The 20,917-nt window shown below is 28.4% G+C and overlaps 2 protein-coding genes across 4 annotated transcripts in view; one reads left to right on the forward strand and one right to left on the reverse strand.

Moving 5' to 3' along the window:
* LOC107166664 (actin-histidine N-methyltransferase-like) overlaps window positions 1-11,710 on the forward strand; it is a 38,761-nt gene extending 27,051 nt beyond the window's left edge. Inside the window, exons 6-9 of the mRNA XM_089221442.1 lie at window positions 1,602-1,719; window positions 5,282-5,609; window positions 7,255-7,415; window positions 11,435-11,710. Coding sequence (XP_089077568.1) covers window positions 1,602-1,719; window positions 5,282-5,609; window positions 7,255-7,415; window positions 11,435-11,551 — 724 coding nt within the window. The 3' untranslated portion in view covers window positions 11,552-11,710. The remainder of the gene's footprint in view (window positions 1-1,601; window positions 1,720-5,281; window positions 5,610-7,254; window positions 7,416-11,434) is intronic.
* A 902-nt stretch (window positions 11,711-12,612) lies between these two features.
* LOC107166661 (uncharacterized) lies at window positions 12,613-16,647 on the reverse strand. Of its 3 annotated transcripts, none has more exons than XM_015515419.2 (6): window positions 16,347-16,647; window positions 16,123-16,277; window positions 15,439-15,730; window positions 15,235-15,311; window positions 14,069-14,329; window positions 12,613-14,001 (listed from the first exon to the last, which is right to left on the reverse strand). In XM_015515419.2, exons 3-6 carry the CDS (start codon window positions 15,695-15,697, stop codon window positions 12,865-12,867), a joined length of 1,734 nt encoding a protein of 577 aa, XP_015370905.2. In that variant the 5' UTR covers window positions 15,698-15,730; window positions 16,123-16,277; window positions 16,347-16,647; the 3' UTR covers window positions 12,613-12,864. The 3 variants fall into 3 exon arrangements, with proteins under 3 accessions (XP_015370905.2, XP_089077567.1, XP_015370906.2); XM_089221441.1 differs by having other exon boundaries at window positions 16,200-16,277; window positions 16,347-16,646; XM_015515420.2 differs by lacking the exon at window positions 16,123-16,277.
* Between the last annotated feature and the right edge of the window lie 4,270 nt (window positions 16,648-20,917).

The following is a 20,917-nucleotide window of genomic DNA, read 5'->3' on the forward strand; positions in this document are numbered from 1 at the left end:
AGGCGAATTTACAGTTATCCCTAACGTTTTATGATATACGGTAGCCAGTAGGAATACACAAAAGACATAGGTAAGTGGAGTAGATTTGTATTAATATTTTGTAGTAGATTTGATCTACTTACCAACTCTATACGGGTTCATTGTTAACGCGTATGTCTTAATGCTCGAACAAAGTGTGTTTTAATTAACATTTTCATCATAAATAAAAATATTGCTTTGTAGTTCAACGATTATCATTTGACCTAACACTTATGGCATTATTTTAAATGTTTTATATTTTATGTGTCATGACTCAAGTAAGGTTACCCAGAAATGGTAGCTTTTTCCTCCAGTTGGTCCGTAATATTAGTTAATTTATTTATTTTTATTTTTGTATAATATATGTGCAATTATATTATTTTGGAGGATATTATTATTTATCTTCCATACAACACTTTGCGCGTGTTATGAATTATAATGTTACGTCATACTTTTTATATGAATGAAAAAAATAGCAGATCAAATAGAAATACTTATTAATATTCTAGTACAGTACTAGTCACTCGATAATTCGAAAAACTCCTTAAATCGAACTAAATTTTATTCCACGAACCTCTATAATTCGAATCAAAATCTTGCTATCAGTAAGTTAGAGTAGTTAGACAACGCTATACCAGTTTGTGGCCAGCAGTTTATTATATAAAAAAAAAATAAAAAATTTCTTTAATATGTAATGTATAATAATATGTATCTATAATAAATTAATGTAATATATGTACAATGTACATACATACAATTTTTCACCTCTTTTTTATTTGAATTAATTCGAACACTCGGTAAATCGAAAGCCTCTATAAATCAAATTTTTACCTCGATCCTTTGAATTTTGAATTCTCGAGTGACTACTTTATGAATTATTAGTTTATATTTTCTTATTAAAATATTCAACAACGATTATTACCAAGTTATAAATGTATATAATTTTTTTCCATTATTCACTCCAAAATTACATGAGCTCATCTGAAAAATATTTTTTAGTACACAGTTAGGATCTAAGCTCGCTGAGCCTGCTGTTTCCGCTCACTCTGTCGCACTTTACGTGAAGTAGGAACTAGACCAGAAAAGACTAGTTACCTATATAGGCAGTTTAATAGATTTCCGCTATAACTCCTGTTACTTTTATTAATTTATTATTATACATAGCATTATGTGTAGAAATGTAGATGTGGGTATTGGGTATAGATGGTTTATCGTGTGAACCTAAAATATCGTTTCTCTAGACTTGCCGGGCTATGGAAAATTGGGTGACAGATAACAAATAATATCCATCGATCATAGGATTTATATTGTGATTGGACAGTTTTATATTTTTTTATATTAGATCTGCAAACAAATCACCATAATCGCAATAATCATCACTTACTTGTTGTATAAACTGTGTTATTTTTATAGAGACTGTTTCAGAAAAAATTTTCAATTTAAATCGAAATATTACACGTCTCTCCTTGTATATAGTAATTTAATATAATATATAATATAATTTTATAGTTAATTTTTTTATTCTGAAATATAAAGATTAAAAATTAGTAGTCTGCAATTGTATTTTATGCTTATTGTTCTAGGTGGGCAGTATCAACGCTAATGTCACGCCAAAATACAGTTCCCAGCTCTGATAACCCGTCCGAAAATGTCAGTGCACTCATACCACTTTGGGACATGTTCAACCACCGCAGCGGAAGAGTAAGTAACTGTATTATTATTTGTGGTTGTGTAAATTTTAAAATTTTAATTAAGAGGACGTCGCACTCGCATGTGTTGCTTCCGTCTTACACACGTATGGCATTGGAAATGTTCGTTCGCTAGTTTCAATAGGGTATTGTCAGTTTTGATATTAGAGTGAATCCACCTATCATCAAACTTTTAGGTAGCAACATTATCTGTGTTCTCTCGTTGGTTTTGTTCGATATTTTAATTTTTAAGTGAGTTATGGGTATGTAAATTATGAATATTTTAATATGTTCATAACTCACTTAAAAATTAAAATATCGTAAAAAACCAACGAGAGAACACAGATAATGTTGCTACCTATAAGTTTGATAATAGGTGGGATTCACTCTTATATCAAAACTGACAATACCCTATTTGCTACTTTGCTAGGTGGTACGTGTGTAAGACGGAGACAACACATGCGGGTTAGACGTCCTCAAGATATCAATACCTTTACCACTTCGGGGCGAACAGTAAAAATCTTTTTGATTTGGGATTAACCTCCAAAATGTTTTTAAAGTATGTGATTGCATCCTAACTCAGCACGTTTTTTAAATTTAAAATTCGACCGAGGACGTGTGTTTGTTTTTGTCTCATATTCATATTCATTTAATGTTAAACAATACCTACCTATTTTTTTTATAATATAATATAAATACGGTTGACTGATTTATAATGACAAGTATAAGACAATGTATTTTTTTTTCAAACCACAAACTTCAATTCAAAGTCGAACTGATTTTTTACTATTTATTCGTATATACCTATTATACATATAAAAATGGTTTTATTGTGAAATAAATTTGTTTTTTTTTTTTGTGACGAGGTATATGGCTATTTCATGGCGAGCAAGCAGTGTATACGTTATGGCTTTACTCGCGGCTATCATAACCGCGACGAGGTCAATTTTCATACAAATCATCATTATATATTAAGTCATTTTGTACTCGTTATAGACATAACTCGATCTTTGGGTTTGAGGGAATTGAGTCGCCCGGCTACTATTTTCGGTGGAAATTTGGAAGCCAAAAACGAGTGACAATGTACTGAATACACAACAAATTAACGTACTTGCGTCTTTAAATCACAAAAATTTGCAAATTTATTGTCATTAAAGAATTTATCTCGTTTAGCAAAATATTTAAGTATGTGTACATTGTACATACGTGTTTGGTATTATTATTATGGGACATAGTGTTGAGTACCTGAGTAGAATGAAATTCAAACTATTTATATGTATATATATATATATAGCCATATAGGTCTAACCCAAGTTATAACCTACCCGATTCAAAATTAAGTACCTTAGATTTTCTGTGCTATTTTATGTATTTTACGCAGTAGTGGCGTGATGCAATGGCGGTGACCACATTCAGATGTATTTTGAGGTTATTTTTTAGTATCACAACATAACAACTCTTCCGGCCTGTATACTTAGTATTTACCTTTTTTTAAGTTTATGGCACATGTATACCTGTTACGGTGGGACTTATTTTTTTCGTATTTACCCGTATGGCTATGGGTCATTCGGTTATAAAATTCATCTTGTACAATGTACTATGTACATGGTACCTACACGTAATGCATTAATACAAGGTGATGTCTTATATTATGTAAGCATACTAATGTTAATCCTGTCACTTATTTAATTTTTGATTTACAGAATTTCTAAAAAGGTTCCTTAAAGACCATATTTTCAAATATTTATACGGCATTCAGAGACTTGTGGTGATACAATTTTTTTTTTTTTGAATGTTAATGTTTCTAGTCATTCTACTTTATGTAACTGTTAACGACAATAATAGATTTAACTTTCAAATTAATAAGATAAATGTTGAGAGGACTCTGGCATTTGTTGTATCCGTCTTTTAAGTGCAAAACATAGCAAATTACGATATTTCAATCTTTTTTATGAAGTTTTGCGTACAGGGTGATTTTTTTATCATGAACCACTCATTATTTCAAAAAGTATCAATGTTTTTGAAAATTTTTTTTTAGAAAGTTTCATGTTATTAAAAAAACATCGTTTTTATTTAAAAATGATGTTTTTAAATATTTTTTATCCTTATAATTTTTTAAGTTTCTTACTTTTTTGAATGACAACCTAGAGTTTTAATTTCATATTCCAAAGCAGAATATTTTTCCAAGTATTTTGATACGTAAAAATCGAATTTTGGACGAGTAGTTGATGAGTTATAAGTATTTTAAGTTTAGACAAGCGGAGTAGTGAACAAACATTTTGCGGGGTAACCCCGTACCACCTCACTCCGCCAATCAAAACTTTAAATACTTATAACTTATAACTCATAAACTACTCGTCCAAAATTCGATTTTTACGTATCAAAATACTTAGAAAAATATTCTGCTTTGGAATATGAAATTAAAACTCTAGGTTGTCATTCAAAAAAGTAAGAAACTTAAAAAATTATAAGGATAAAAAATATTTTCAAAAACATTGATACTTTTTGAAATAATGAGTGGTTCATGATAAAAAAAATCACCCTGTATAATATAACGTACATTAAAAATAATCATAACTCACTTAAAAACTGAAACATCATAAAAATCTACATACTAACACAAATAATGTTCTTACCATAAAGTTTCATTATCAATCGATTCACTCCAATTCTTAAACTAACAAAGGTAAACATGTTGAATGTAAATTTGCAGCTATTTACGCACTTGTGAGACAGAGAGAAGAAATTAAATTGTTACATCCTCTTAATCGATTAAATAATAATAATATGTATAATAATATTATCATCTAATCAAGTTAATTTTTTTCAATTATGTTTGAATCATGTATTCAAACCAATAATGTACCACATTTAAAAAAATATTATATTTAAATGGTAAACAGAGCAACAGACTCTAGTAAGTTATCATTAGTCATCCGAAAATCATGGCCCAGATTATCCTTAGTAGGTACCTAACCCAGGTTAGGTATCTACATAAAATATAATAAGTGTATAAAATAATAGGTATACCTACTATATCAAATATGCGAATTGAGATTTTCAAAAATAAATCAACATCAGTCGGGCTTAATAGTTTTTATAAAAAGGGATGTATGTAATAATGCATGAATTGAAGGAAAAAGGTTTGTGTCGTCACAGTCTACATATTGTATATTATGTCGAATATTTGAAAGTATGGTCTTAATAATTATATTATACTAATTATATAGGCATAATGCATCATATACACATTCATATGTATAGAATAGGTACGCCCAAAGGCGCAATTTGGGAGGGCCTATAAACACTCCAATATTAAAACTAGCCCTTTGCCTCTTTCATTTAAACATGTAAAGCTCCTCCAAGTAAAAAACTCATACTGCGCCTATGGGTATCTAATATACTTATATATGTTTTATTATGAAGTAAAAAATTCTAAAAATCGGTGTATTCGAACGAAATCAGTTACCAGAGAGCGCTTATAAAAACACGGAGTGGTTAACTTGGCTAACGATAATAATACTGCACCGTGTAATAATATGATTTTTTCATTGGTGGTGCTTGATATACTACAGCTGTCGACCGATTATGTCAAGTCAAGCAACATGTGCGTGTGCTACGCTGACGGAGACTACTCGGCCGACGACCAAGTGTACATATTCTACGGAGTGCGCACAAACGCCGACTTTTTGGTGCACAACGGGTTCGTGTACCCGGACAACGAACACGACGCCGTCAAGATACGGTTAGGCGTCTCCCGGTCTGACCCGCTCTACTCGCTCCGGTACCGCCTGCTCCAGACGCTCTCATTGCCCGCCCTCGCCGAGTTCTACATCACGCCCGGCCCGTTTCCCGTCGACGGAAAGCTCCTCGCGTTCGTCCGCATCTTCAACATGGACCAAAGTACGTATACCACGCATGCGCACAGGCTTAGGTTTTCGGTATGATCAGAGGTGTATTGGTACGGGGACGCGGGTATATGCCGTAGGTATACCCATCAGCAGATTTTCGATTTTCGGCGTATACCCAATGTAAAATCTTATTTTGCGTGTATACGCTCCTAAAATAACCAGAAAACCAAATAAGATTTAAATGTATTTAATAAAGTTCATAGAAAAAAAAAACTTTACTCGTTATGACCATAGACCTGATAAGGTCTATGGTTATCATGTATTATTATTTATCTATTAAAGTAGATATTTAAAAATATTGAACACCGATGAACCCAATGTTGAATACTAAAAATCTTTGTGGGAAATTCTATAGATTGTATAATATTAATGTTATTATTTAACATAATATTTTTATTTTTTATATTCGAGTTGATTTTGTTTTATTTTATATTGTTATATTATTAATAAAATTAATAAAATAATGTTAAAAACTATTATGGACTAATTCAATTGTAATAGCACGTTATATACGATGATATAATTTGATCGTAATATTAGTTACCTATAAATTCTAAACGTATTAAGGACTAATTAATTTTGTTCGAGCAGTGGGAGATAAAATTGTCGAGGGAGAAATATTTTTAGGTTACATCCCTATATTGTTAGTGCGTATACCCATATATATATTTACCAAAACACCACTGCGGGTAAATTATTATTAATACAAGTTTTAGATTCTGCGAACAAAATGGAAAAATGTCATGTGCATTTTTTTTTTTATACATATTTTTTATTCATTAACCACAGTAGTGTATAAATCATGCGTAAATCACATATATAGTGGTTATCGCAGTATTTGACTACTTCTTTGGTGGACGAGTTTTATTCCCTTTTATGTTGATATTAAAATTTCTGTTTTAAAATACCTATTAGTTAATAGAGTTCTATAAATTCTCCATTTTTTTTTTTTTTTTTTTTTTTGGATAAACAATACATTAAATATATTTATTAACATACAGTTTGGTCCAAAACTTTCTTCACCAAAGTATCTTAATAAAGCAAATCAATATATTTAATTATTTGGTGATTACAACTGCAGTTTTAGTAGGTCATTTGTAAGAAAATTTAATGTAAAAGATAGACTAAAAATATATACGAGTACTTATATATAGATATATTTTAATACTTTGATATTGAAATAATAATTATTAGCTGAACTATTACAGATCTAAATTATTGTTTTTCAAAAATTGAAATAATTTTTGGAAATTGCAATAAAAGCTCCAATTATATGTAAATATATTTTTATAAAAAAATCCTACTTGATTTTAGTGTATGTATTTTTCAATGTTTTAATTAATATGATAAAAAATATTTTGGCTATTTTGCCAAATTATTCTAAAATTGAACTGTGAAAAACCATTTTTTTTTTTTTTTTTTTTGGAATTAGTGTTATTTTTATTATTTTATTTGAATTTTCTTATAGATTAATGTTGATTATGTGATTTAATATTTAAATATAATGATTTTCCATGATGGAGACAGTTAGCGTGATACGAGATGCTTATGTTTCCCGTTTATAACACTCGAGTTAACGACTTTTGGCCATGTGTTACAATATAATAACGACGTGTTTACAATTTTTTGTTCGTCAGAAACCTTGGACAATTGGATACAAATGGAAGAGAAACATTGCCTGAACTTAACACTACTAGACGGAACTCTTGATCCTGCCCTTGAGATTAAGTGCTGGGAATTCCTGCAAGTGAGGATAAATTTGCTGATAAAGCAGTATCCAGCACCACCGGAAAATACGGTTAGTCTTATTAATTTTAATTAATATCATTGATATTATAATATGTTCAGTGTTCAAACAATACGAAATTTAGATTTCAATATGTATCTGTATATATATTGTGCTTAGAGTCGATTTACTGGCTATATTCTATACATAGGATGTATATACTTAGTACTTACTACGTAGATGGATTTAGCCTATTTACCAATTTATAGTTTATACATGAAAAACCTTGTGTTAAGTAGTACATGTATTACATGTACCTATTACTGTTATAGTCAATGAATAATGATTATTATATAGATATATTAATACTAAATCAAGTAACTACCTAAATAATTATGTAATTTAAAAAAATTTTTTCCCTCTTAAATAACTTTTCTTTTATCATTAAGTAAACGTATCAAATTAATTATACTAAAATTAATTTGTACTCCTAATAATAGCAATTGACAAATAACGAGCTACTATAAATTGATATTCCATCGTATTTAAATTTCTTAATACACATTTTTCGGAAGAAAATTTGTAAATTTATTACTTTTATTCAATTAGTACGCAATCGTGTCGTGTTTTTTCAGGTACTAAAAAGGTTAAATTGTGCAACCGAGCGCTCCGTTCAAATCTATTACGCCCGCTAAATATATGAATTATGATAAATATATAGGCAGGTACTGCACTTACCTATGAATAATGCCACCGAAGGTTTAATTATCAAAAACCGGAGCCGTATTTAATTTTAAACGCTCAATAAGTTCACTAGCTCGATTAATTACATAATACAGGTACCTATACCAACTTACTACTATACTACTGATAGTGTTACGTGTTAATGGGGCGTATAGTATACCGTGCGAATGTACTTTTGACGAAAACGTCGAAAACCTTAAACCATAACTAAAATGTTGATAGCTCGTGCGGTTTTGGAACCAATTATTCTATACCACCGTATATATTTACTTGTAATAGGTACCTTACATTGTAACCGACTTGAGTAACCCAATACAATCAATAAAAATCATTACGAGATGTAGGTATTGGGTTGGTAATTGTTGCGATTGTATGGGACTGTATGCGATTGTAAGTATTATTGCCAATAAAATCGACTTTTTAATACTCGTATAGTGGGCAATAGCTGGTATAACTTTCCAATATGTAGGCTACATATCCGAGGATAAGTACCTTTTACCTAGCTAGGTACTTAATATCGATAATTACGCGTTGCATTGATTATATATTTTACAAATGAATGTGTACTATCAAGTATCAGCGCGACAGTGCTTGGAAAGTTCCTTTAAAAAGGCGATTATTTCACATAGGTACACGTTCATCTGGTTAAAAATGAACTAAATCATCTTCCCTCGTCCCTAGCTTAAAGAAACTAGCTAGTTCCTTTCGTTGTTCCTAAATAAAAGGCATTTTTCGTTCCTCGATGGTTTTAAGATAATTTTAATACAATTTTAAGTAATAAACTTTTAATTTTTTAATTATTTTAATTACCTGTATAATGATTCATTTGTTTTAAAAATGTTTAATTTGTTTATTTTATACACGACCAATATAAGACCTCCGTGACTTACTGAACATTTTGTAAACATTGTCATTATGATCGTATGTTTTCATGTCTTGGTTTAATTGTATACCTCATTATTATATTGGCTAAATTAAAAATAGAAAAATTATAAAAACTTTTTCTCTTAAAATTAATTAAATTCCCTATATTTAAGACGGTAAATTTATTATGCGAAAAAAGAAACAAATAAAACAGTTCGTGTTCCTTTAAGAAATGAACGAAATTCAAATAGGTTTTTTCCACGATAAGGAAGCTACCTACCCGTTAAGTTTCTGAAAATCAAACAAAATCATTTGAACGAGACTCGTTATACTGCGTATATTACATTATGTAGGACATATAGGTTATAGGCAGGTAGGTACTTAAGTGCGAGTCCGATATATTATAATAGTATAATATACTGCTTTCGTCACCATAAAATGTATCATGTAGGCATTAAAACGATGTTTTAGAAAAAAAAAAAAATTATTATTCATCATATAGGTTTAACTGTTGCAATATTGTGAATATTCAGTATGCAGGTGAGTACAGGACCGTATTTAGGGGGGAGCTACAGGGTACTGTTGCCCCGGGTGGCTGAGTAGGAGAGGGCGGCTAATTTTTTAATAATTTAAATTTCTATTTCGTATAATGATTAATGAGGCGTATTTCATTTTTGTTGCCCCTTGGTGTCAAATTCCTCAATACGGTCCTGGGTGAGTAGATGTAGATCGCATATTATATAGGTACGAGAACTAAATATGACATGTTTGCATTTTGTATATTTCCTATACGTCCTACAGTGTTTAATGCATACGTTAAGTGATTTTGAACGTGTACACGGTTCGACGGTTCTGATTTGTTATATATTATGGTTTAAGTAAAGACACTCCATCATTTTTATATTTCATAAGGTTGTGGCCTGCCACGCAATTACCGTTGGTATATTATTTATTGCTTGAGGGAGGAGGTAGGCTTAACAACTTTATGGGCCGTAAAACTATCTCGAAATGGTTATTCATTTTTTACCCAAAAATCAAAATCAACATTAAAAATTTAAATACAAACAAAAAACCGAGAAGCAAAGTTACTATTCGATAATTTAAAATACCTATAGTAAATAGCTTTAAACTAGTCTGAATATTTAGAACATTTAACTTCAAGTTTCTACGAATATTACGAAAATAATATCAACTGAACAAAAACTGTTAATTAATAGTTCGTTATTGTTTACTACACGTCGGAATTTTGATGATCGTCAAATTTTGATGATCAAAACGCTCATAAAAAAATTAATAGAATTTCTTATCACTTTTCAAGCTTTTTGAAGAAAATAAAACTTAATGTTTCTCCGTTGCTCGGAAAAACAATTAGCCTTAGATATGTTTTTGCTAGTCCTTGTAGTACATAATATTCATTATTTAACATTGCATACTAATTTTCTTGCTTTAAATCATTCGTTCATAAACTGAATGGCTTGCCGGTCATAAACTCATCGAATTCTCAATGCGATATGTTTTCTGGCGTTCAGAATTCAAAGTTAATATAAGTTTCAAACAATTTTATTTATAAAGAAGGGTTTTTAATTTATCTGCTATACCAAAAAAAAATATAAAAAAATACGAATGAGTTGATATTACATAACAATAAATGAGTTTGCTTTGGTCACGTTTAATTATTTTTCTATACATAGGTTGGACAACATAGGTAAGTACTGACAGACTAACGCATAATTGGTCAGAAAAATTAACTCTTATTCAGCCTAAAGACATGTTTATAAACGAGATATGAGCATTTAATTTGTATTATTTTACACACTTGATCGAAAATTGAAACACGAAAAAATTTCCAATGCATAAGCAAAAATAATTAACGTCCTTACCTAATAGTTTAAAAACAGATCAATTAATTTTAATATTAAAACTAACAGCTCACTATATTAAAACTTGCATGCGAACAAAAATTTACTATTTCGTAGGTTTGTAGATAAACGAAGACAACAAACGAAAGCGTAGGCGCTTACCTAAAAACTTTAAATATTCCATATAGGTATCTATAAATAGTTCGAATAGAGTTAAAATATTTTAAAATGTATATCAAGAATAGAAAATTATAAGTATTATAAGTATGTTCAATTTAATAAAAATTAACATTAATCGTTATTGTTGACAATTCGTATTAACTGTTAAGTTCATTTATATTATATTTGTTTTTCCAGATGAGGGCTAAGAAAATTACTTATGTTGAATTTTCGACATTCATTACCAAATTAATACTTCAATAGTAATTTAAAAATATTTATAGATTACCTTTTTGTAATTTTGTCCCTCAGATACCGATATCTTAGCTAAAAGGTATTTGTCATTTATTTTAGTTATCAATTAGTGAAAATTACTCATATCATATTAATATAAATATAACTTGAAATTATTTCCAAATTTCATCGTAAATATTTTTAATTAACTATAAACAATTTTATTTTTAGGACAATCTGTCAACATTTCAACAGCTGGCTCATACTCAGATTCAACTGGAATTGGAAATATTGAAAAATGCCTTGGCGTATGTTAAACAACACTTGGACGTTGTGTTAAAGTCATAATTACATTTTAAAATATTATATTATTATTATTATATTTAGATATAATATAATAAAATCAATACGGACTTTCAAGTGAAATATTATACTTAACATAAATTCAATAAATGATTGTTTAAAAAAATATTCATGATTTAATAATATACATAACACACATCTCTATATTGTTTTATTTTTATGTGGATTTCTGTGAATTTATTGTTATAGTTTTACCTAATACTTTTAAAAATTCAACAATTGAAATATCATTAGTTATACTACCTACTAATTGTTTTTGAATTTTGGTTAAAGGTTAGATACCTCTACAATTATAATAGGGATAATTAAAAAAGACAATTATCAATTAAGGGTTGTAAGCAGGGCTAAATAAATCCTGGCAAAATAAAATTTGCGCTCCCCTCCTCCCTAGATTTTCAAATTTAATTATATCAAATTTTACGCCCCCAATTCTACTCCATATTTTTCGCCCCTGGCATGCGCCCACCTTGTCAGGCCCTCGGCCCAGCTCTGGTTGTAAGTTAATCAAATAAGTACTGAAATACTAGATGTCATACATATAAAGTAATGAAGTATGTACTTGCTCTTTTCATTTCAAAATGATAATTGTTTTTCAAACATATGAATTAAGTTAAACAGACTATGACACATTATGTAACTGATAGAACTAACTGTAATATTTTTTTTCTAATCAATATATAAATTTTTCTTTTATATAGGACAGTAGAACTGTTCATAATATTAGCCAGGGCCATATCTAGGGGGGGAGCTACAGAGTACTGTTTCCCCGGGCAGCTAATTTTTTATAATTTAAATTTGTATTTTGTATAATGATTAATGAGGCGTATTTTATTTTTGTTGTCCCTTGGTGTCAAATTCCTAAATACGGTACTGATATTAGCTATTTATATTTATTGATTTTTTTCTATTATACCTTGTACATTTTAAACACTTAAAAATTAACACAGATTCAATAGTTTTTATTCATTACATAATTAATCATTAATAGCAAAGGATTTGTATTTCATTAGATAAAACACAATTAATTATAGTATCTAACTAACACATCTAAATAATAAAATATATTTTTAATGGAAAATATAAAAATAATTACATATTTTTTTCACCATATTATGCATACTTCAGTAATTGAATAGGAAATTATTTGTATACATTAACAATTATCATTATTACCCTGCAATCAAATATAATTATAAGATTTGCATTGCAAACTAACCAAATAATTAACTTGTCTAGTAAACACTATACATAAATTAAATTAAAGTTAAAGATCAATTTATCATAAGATACATTTTGCATTATATTTCATTAATCACTTCAAACCTTCTCGCAAATTCGTCATAAGCATTAATACTCAAGGCTTGACATAGTGTTTCCGATGTATCTTGCATTGACCATCCGCGATCAATTCTCTCAATAGAATCTTGCACTAAATCTACGCGTATAGATGGAGCCTTTTTACCATTTCTTTCGCCAACACACTGCAACAATAGTAAGGACAAAACACCATTCATTCTTTTTAAGGTGTTTATCTCATCTGGATCCTTCCATGTACTATTTTGATTAAGATCTTTTAATAATCTTGTTCTCTCTCTTAAAAGTTTATTGATTTTAAGACTTCTATTTTCACAACCATAGCATGGAATTGTTACTTGACATCCCTTATCTACAGTTAGTGGAACTTTAGTTGTATTCAAAGGTGTACATAAACTTTCATTTTTTCCCAATAATTTGTGCACATTACACTTATTATTACTACTATCAGAAACGTTATTTGATAAACACTTTTTAGGTATACTTTTTACTTGCTTAAGGGTGTTTTCGGTTTCTTTCGGATCTGTGACTATGATCACTTCGGTGTTATTTCCTTTATCTTCTTCACATGAAGATAGATCTATGAGGCTAGCTTCATCTTCTGTTACAATGATGATTTCTTCTTCATCATCAGTAACAGTCTTTTCCAAATGGAGACTTGATACATTATTAGCAGTTTGTGGTAGTGCATGTAACATAAGTCCACCTTCAACGGCTGTTACTTGAACCATTTGATTTATTTTTTCTGTTAATTTGTTAATATTATATGATGGCTCTAAATGTTCTGTATTTAACTTTGTTGTTGTAGATATTTTCCTTTTTTTAGAAGGAGGATACGTTATTGGATTATCCATTGACTTTAATAATTTTAATTTGTCACCAAGCTTAGCATTTGGATTAATTTTTGGAGAAAAAAAACCTGGGTACTTTGTTACCATGCCATTCAGATGATTCTTTTCATTTTTTTGTTCCTCTTCATAATCTGCCAACAATTTATCTACAAGTTTTTTACGCTCTCTCTTTGATAACTCATCTTCAATATTTTTAATGTCTGTAATTTTAATTCCACCATTTAATGTTGGTACTGCATCTTTTTTCAATACTGTTATTGGATGCAATGACTTCAAAAAAATATTAAGAGGTTACATTTTAGATAAGAAATTGATACCAGATCATAATATACTTTACCTCATCAGTATATTTGTTTTCATAATTGTCTTTGTTGAAATGCTCTGAACATATTTGAGCATTTTGATATTCATGTGAAATTGAATCATAAATATTACAGAACTTCAACCATTTCTCTAACATTACAGTATCGCTTGGAAATTTGTGAAACACAATTTCACCGTTGCTATTTGGCTTATCTGAGCCAGAATACACAATACTGTTGTTGCAAATGGGAACAGCACAATATTTTTGTCTCTCTGATTGATTTAAATTTTTTAACTGTAAAAAAAAAACAAATGAAATTAAATCATAAGTATTTAACAATTGTATTTTTTAAATTTGGGGAGAATAATTTACATAATATTAGATGTTTTACATTTTTAAGTCAAAAATGATCAACTACAATTAAAAATAACTATAATTAATTTAAAAGATTAATTATGAGAATATAGTTATAGTTACTAAATGGATTATTAGGTTCTTTAAAATTTAAAATATACACTCTAAAAAACCTTAAAATATTTTCTTAATAAACCTCAAATTGGTATGTATGTTTTTTTACTTCAAATAATTTAAAAAATTGTATACCCGACTAGCGACAATAGAAATAGGATATGTTAAATATATACTATAATTTAGCAAATTAAAATGTTTTAACAATTATAAAAATATCATTGAACCACTTAATTTTTAAATTAAAATTTTTTTTCATGAGACATAATATTTCAAGTCGGGAAATGAAAAAATAATACAATAATATATTCTTGAACATGAAATATAGGCTGAAAATTCTACGATCTTTAAAATAAACTATAACACAAAAAATACATTTTGTTTTCTATGAATTATATTCTGAATTAGTTGTCCATATTTACCCCAGTTGAGCTATATTAAACTAAAAATATTTGTAAGAACCTAAAAATTCACTCTCTAGTTATAGGGAACATAACTTTCCTGCACATATAAATGAAAGATCTTAACTATCTTGAAACCAAATATTCTCTAACATGTATGTTTTGTGTCTTGTGGGTTAATCTAAGTGCTCTGACATATTCAAAAAGAATGTTCTAGTTTTCTGGTGTGAATGCCAAAAATTGACATTTTGTAGTAGCTACAATGTTACGTTTTCTCATAGAGAATTGTAATAACTAATAATATATATTTTGATATTTTATTAAACCTACACTTGTATCTGGTTTATCGGCTTCATTTGTAAATTTTTCTCCTTCTGAAGTATTAGACATATTAATAGATGGAATAGCTGAAAAAATTTTGCATACTTGAGTCTAATTTATATTAAATTGATGAAATAGGTTATTGTGTTTAAAGTATTAGTAGTACAAAATAAATAAATAATATACATATAAATTATAAATACTCATATTTACCAGTTCTTTTAAGTTGTCTCTTAACTTTGATGTTAAGTAATTGTTCTTTTAAACTGTTACATTCAAAGTCATCAGGAGCAAAATGTTTAGAGCAGACATAAGATGAATCTGCATTAAACTTAATTGGTTGTTTAATACTTTTCATCCAAGCATTACGTCGTTGTGGATTTTTTGGAAATATGTGATATGACACATCTTTTTCATGAAGCTTTGTAGATTTTAAATTGTTACTACAGCCGATTACAACACACCAAGGCATAATGATTACAATTTATATGCAACATAAAATTATCTGAAACAAAAATATTAACATAAATTATTATTAATATCTTATTTGTTATTAATCAATATAAATTAAAATATAATATCTTAAAGAATAAATTGTTCTCAGAAATAATACAATTTATTGAGTAAAAACATTTTTTTTAAAGCTGATTAAACATATAATAAACTAATTATTTAAATAATAACAAAGTTAAAAATTAACAAGTTTATAACATAGGTATGTCAAATAATTATCTTTTGCATGTACAGTAAAATACTGAAATCTCAATATTTCGTTATTTTATATCAAGCTAAATTAAACTTTATAAATCGATTAAGCTTAGAATTTAGAATAGAAATTGCATGGCAATAGTATAATTGATACCATATTACTGATTACTGTTTAGTGACATAGCATACCTCCTATTTAGTAGCGTACATTACAATTTGATTAATATGATATATGATTTAATGATGTCGTTATTGAATATATTTACCTATTACGGACACATGATATTATATGGACAATACACGAAATACGTAAACCGTGGCCAATAACACTGAAAACGGTTAACCTAGATAACAATGGACACATTAATAATAGTTGTGCGTGAATCTGTTCATTCTAGAAGATCTGAACTTACCACTTACGAAGTGTGGCGGGCAGCGACAGTGATTTCACGGAAACGGCAACAATATATTTTGATGGAGGTAAATCTCAGTCGATACGGTTTATGAAGTTGGTGCAATAACAATATAATAATATTATTTGATTATAAATTATTATGATTATTGTATTGTAAAAAGTAGTAAATACGATGTTTAAAAATGTACAGAATTAACGACAATAAAATTATTAATTCGGATTTCAGCGTTCGATAAGACATTAACGTCGTCAGAAAACGAAATCAACATACGATACACGACTGACGTCACAAAATGTCCGAACTTAGCTGATGTTAAGTGCTAAAGATTCAACATTCAGTGATAACAAAGTGATAATATCATAATTTCTCAATGGTTACTGGTTACCATGGTCTAAGATTATTCGCGTGAATCCTTTGCTGTGATTGGTTGGATAAGTAAAATTACCAAGTTACCATGTTATGGACAATTTACGTGTACAGTGTGTACACGACACACGCGTATAGTGATAGTGAAAACCCACCATACTTATTGAACTATGAAGTGTTTTATATTAATTAATACAATAATACATATATTAATTATTTTAAATTAAATATAAATGTTCACGTATTGAAATGCCACAGAAGCTTCCATTGAAAAATAATCTATTAACTGTGACCGTACTTCCTTGGCATCCCTATCATAAAAGTTTGATCCCATTCGCCCAACAGGACGTACTAAACATGATTCAAAACTATTGTTTCCTTGTTGTTTATTTTCATTTCAGTGTTCATAATATGAATACAGACCTGCAAGATATGTACAATATTTAATGAAAATATTGTAAAATTTTAAATATTTTAGATAACATACAGTGGTTGACTTTGAAATAAAGTAGTAGAGGTACTTTAGCTACTTTTAAAATGTAGCGTCCCTAGCATTTTAATAAAACTTACATAATCATCGTGGTGGGGGATTAAAAGTTAACATAACAATCCGTCCCATACGTCCCCCTTAAAAAAGAAGTAGGTGTTACGCTAGCGTATCCAAAAAATTAGTTGAGGTACTCAGTCCCCCCGCGTCCCCCCTACAAAGAAACCACTGATAACATATTGATATATATTATAGCTTACCTATTATTATAGGTAGTTACAGGCGTTACAGCATATTATATTATAGGTAATACATAATAATCACATGAATTAATATTTAATTTAAATTTGAAATATATACAAAGTGCATATTATTATAATTTTCATTGTAAATTTACATTGAACAAGCAATATAATTTGCAAATCAAATATAATTCAATTTTACTTGGTTATATGGTTATTACCAATGATTTATTTTTGAAAAGCAGTTAATTAAAAATATTTTTCTATGTGTCTCAATATGTTCAATTTAATTTCTTATTTAATATAAATTTATATTAGATTCTGAACGAAGTTGATTTTACAATGCTGTGTGTTTTTTCTTGTGTCTGTGTACAGCATAACAAGTCGAAATAATGCTTCAATTTCAAACTTTGGGGGTGGTTTATGATGGGAAATCGAATATCCTCGGTGCATTATAGAGGTAAAAAGTAAACATTTTCCAACAGTTTTCAAAAAAAATCGAGAAAAACAAACAAAAAAAATGACAGAAAAACGGGAATTTTTACGCAAAACCAGTTTTCGACCAAATCGATTTTTTTATATGGTTGTAATTCAAAACTAATCACTGTAATAACTTGGAATTTTCACCAATTGTTTATGTTAATGTTATACATAAATTTGCAAATAATTTTAAGCTAGAAAATTATAAAAAATTTTCTTTTTAAATCTAAGATTTGAAAATTTAATACAAGATTCCTTACAAGTTTTTAAATCATTATCACAAGAAATATGTCCACCGGAAATTCAAATTAAATTTTTATGAGCATTTGGAATTTAAATTTTTACAACATTGGATTTTCAATGGATTTCATATTTAGCGATTTTTTTATTTTGGTGTAACTCTAAAACAAATGACCGCAGATACTTGAAATTTTCACTGAATATTGATATAGGGATTTTCTATATTTGATACAATTTTCAAAATATTTAGATTTTTTTTGAGCTGTTTACTGACATTTGAATTTTTCAACTTTTTTAGTTTTTTTTTTTTCTATAAATAACGATAAAAATTTATTTGCTAGGTAGAAAAGCTTGAAAATTTAATACAAGGCTTCTAACACATTGTAAAAGTAGAAGTTGAAAAATATTGAAAATACATATGCACAATTTTTTTTTATAAGCATTTAAAGTTCAAATTTTGACTATTACGTAAAAATTACGGCAAAGTTCAAATTATCTTAGATAGAAATTCATAAAAGTTTTTCCTTTTATATCTAAGATTTGAAAATTAAATAAAAGGCTCCTAACATATTTTTACAATAGCAGTTGATAAATAAAAGATTATAAAACAAGATTCCTTACATAGTACCGGATCTACAAATTATGCAATCCGGGGCACAACCATGGGCGGATAGGCCTACCGGGCATTTCCCGGTGGACCACCCTTCGTATTTCGGTAATGGGATCCTTTAATATCATATATTATTAAATTCTTTTTGATGTGGGGCTCCTTTTTAAAATTTTCCGGTAGGCCAAAAATGGCCTATCCACCTATGGGCACAACATAATATTAGCGCCCCTAAAAGTCACCAAATCATAAAAATGATGATTTTAAAAGCAGAGCGATACCCACTTTCCCGATTTTTTTATTTATATTTAACCTGACTTAGTTTCTTTATTTTTAATAAAATTATACAGCACCACAGTGGCTTTAATTATACTGTCTATATGTGAACATGAACTGAAATAGTGAAGATTGAACCCTCCTTAATCCATGGAGATAGAAACACAATTTAGAGATTCGTTTTTTAGTAAGTTTTTTCGGTTTTTTCCCAGGTGGAACAGTTTTTGCTATGTTACGCACTTGTAAGACGGAGACAACACATGCGGGTGTGGCGTTCTCTTAAAGTTTAAGGTGAATATATTACTAACTATTTAATTTAACCGTAATGTAATTTTCGTATACAATGATACCTATCATTGCATTCAAATCTAACCTACCCTAGTCAGAAGTCCACCCCACCACCTAATGTACAGCAAAGCGACATCCACTTACCCGCTTTTTTTAGTTTTTTGTTGTATAAATACCAATGCAATTTTTTTCATCGGGTCGTATGCTTAAAATTCACAGTATATTAAATCCAAATTTTAACAAAATGTATCAAAATTTGAAAACTTTGAAATTATTTTGTAATTTTTATAATTATAAAATCATAATTTTTCCAAACTTTTCATATTCAATTTAGAAATATTCAGAATAGTTCAAATTAAGTATTTGTTTACGATAAATAAACATAGTTGTGGTGCAAGTGTAATGGAGTTTAATAAATCTGACAATAAATATAAAATATGGAAAATTCAATCAAAATATATTATACATTTATACAACAGGGCAGACCAAAGACTTGGCATTAGTGGATAAAAGTAAACATTGTTTTATACATCAAAGAATGAATGGACATTAGAGAAATTGAAGGTTGTAAATGAATAAATATTGTTACGCATCTATATTAATGAATAGGTTGTGCTCGTTGAAAATATCTCAAATTTTGGGGGGACATAAACGTATATTAGATATGATGGGAGAAATCGAACCACAACTTTTACTTATTATATTGTAAATTTGAAACTTCCAAATATATGTATTATGTAGTTTTAAACATTATGTCATATACTTATTACTCGTATTTATGAGTTTCCATTGATAATCATCCAACATAGACAATAGTATTTCCAATAACGTAAATATACGCAAATCAGGTTCTATCCATAGTTGTATATAATTAGACATAAGATTGTTTTGCCGGATTCTATATTTTTAAACATTATATCTTAGTTAGAATAGTTACTAACATAGTTATAGGACGGAATTCGAACATAGTTGCTCCGTCCCCGGGACGGAATTTGGACTATAGTTTTGGAACCATAGGGGGACGGAATTCGTACCACCCGTAAATGGGTATCTGATTTTAATCTGTTTGTTATTGTTTTATCACTTTTAATACCTAGCATGATAAATCTGTGGACAATACAGATTTTTTTCAGATTATGCAGCTTTTCCAAATTTCTCCATAGAAATTTAGTGTGACTTATTCAATAACGATGTACACGTGAAACATAAACCATAGAGCAAAAATTACTTTTTAGATTTATTTATATTTTAGAATCTTTAACAATACTTATATAACATTATATTGTAAGACCTAAAATATATTAAATAAATATATGTTAAATATATATTATTATATATTAATTAATATATTAATATATGTTATTAAATAAATATGCGTTCAAATCATATGAATTATTATATAGTAGGTAACCTACCAACTAATTGAATTTGGAAAACTCATTCTATAGAGTAGCTAATAAGATATGCAAATTTATTGAATTAATAGTCATATTATTAATAAACTATGAAAATAAAAATTGTAAATGTACTAATTTTTCATATTAACATATTATATTTTAAAAATGTTTTGATTAATTGTATG

Source organism: Diuraphis noxia, unplaced genomic scaffold (assembly GCF_037042655.1).
Source record: "Diuraphis noxia isolate RWA-SAM2 unplaced genomic scaffold, SU_Dnox_SAM2 contig0002, whole genome shotgun sequence".
NCBI classification, from domain to species: domain Eukaryota; kingdom Metazoa; phylum Arthropoda; class Insecta; order Hemiptera; family Aphididae; genus Diuraphis; species Diuraphis noxia.

Excerpts from the sequence above, each read along its gene's own strand:
- LOC107166661 (XM_015515420.2), bottom strand. The coding sequence starts at position 15,697 with ATGCCTTGGTGTGTTGTAATCGGCTGTAGTAACAATTTAAAATCTACA. Across the intron at positions 15,312-15,438 it reads GAGACAACTTAAAAGAACTG|CTATTCCATCTATTAATATG; the intron begins GTAAATATGAGT and ends AAATTTTTTCAG. Across the intron at positions 14,330-15,234 it reads CCGATAAACCAGATACAAGT|TTAAAAAATTTAAATCAATC; the intron begins GTAGGTTTAATA and ends TTTTTTTTACAG.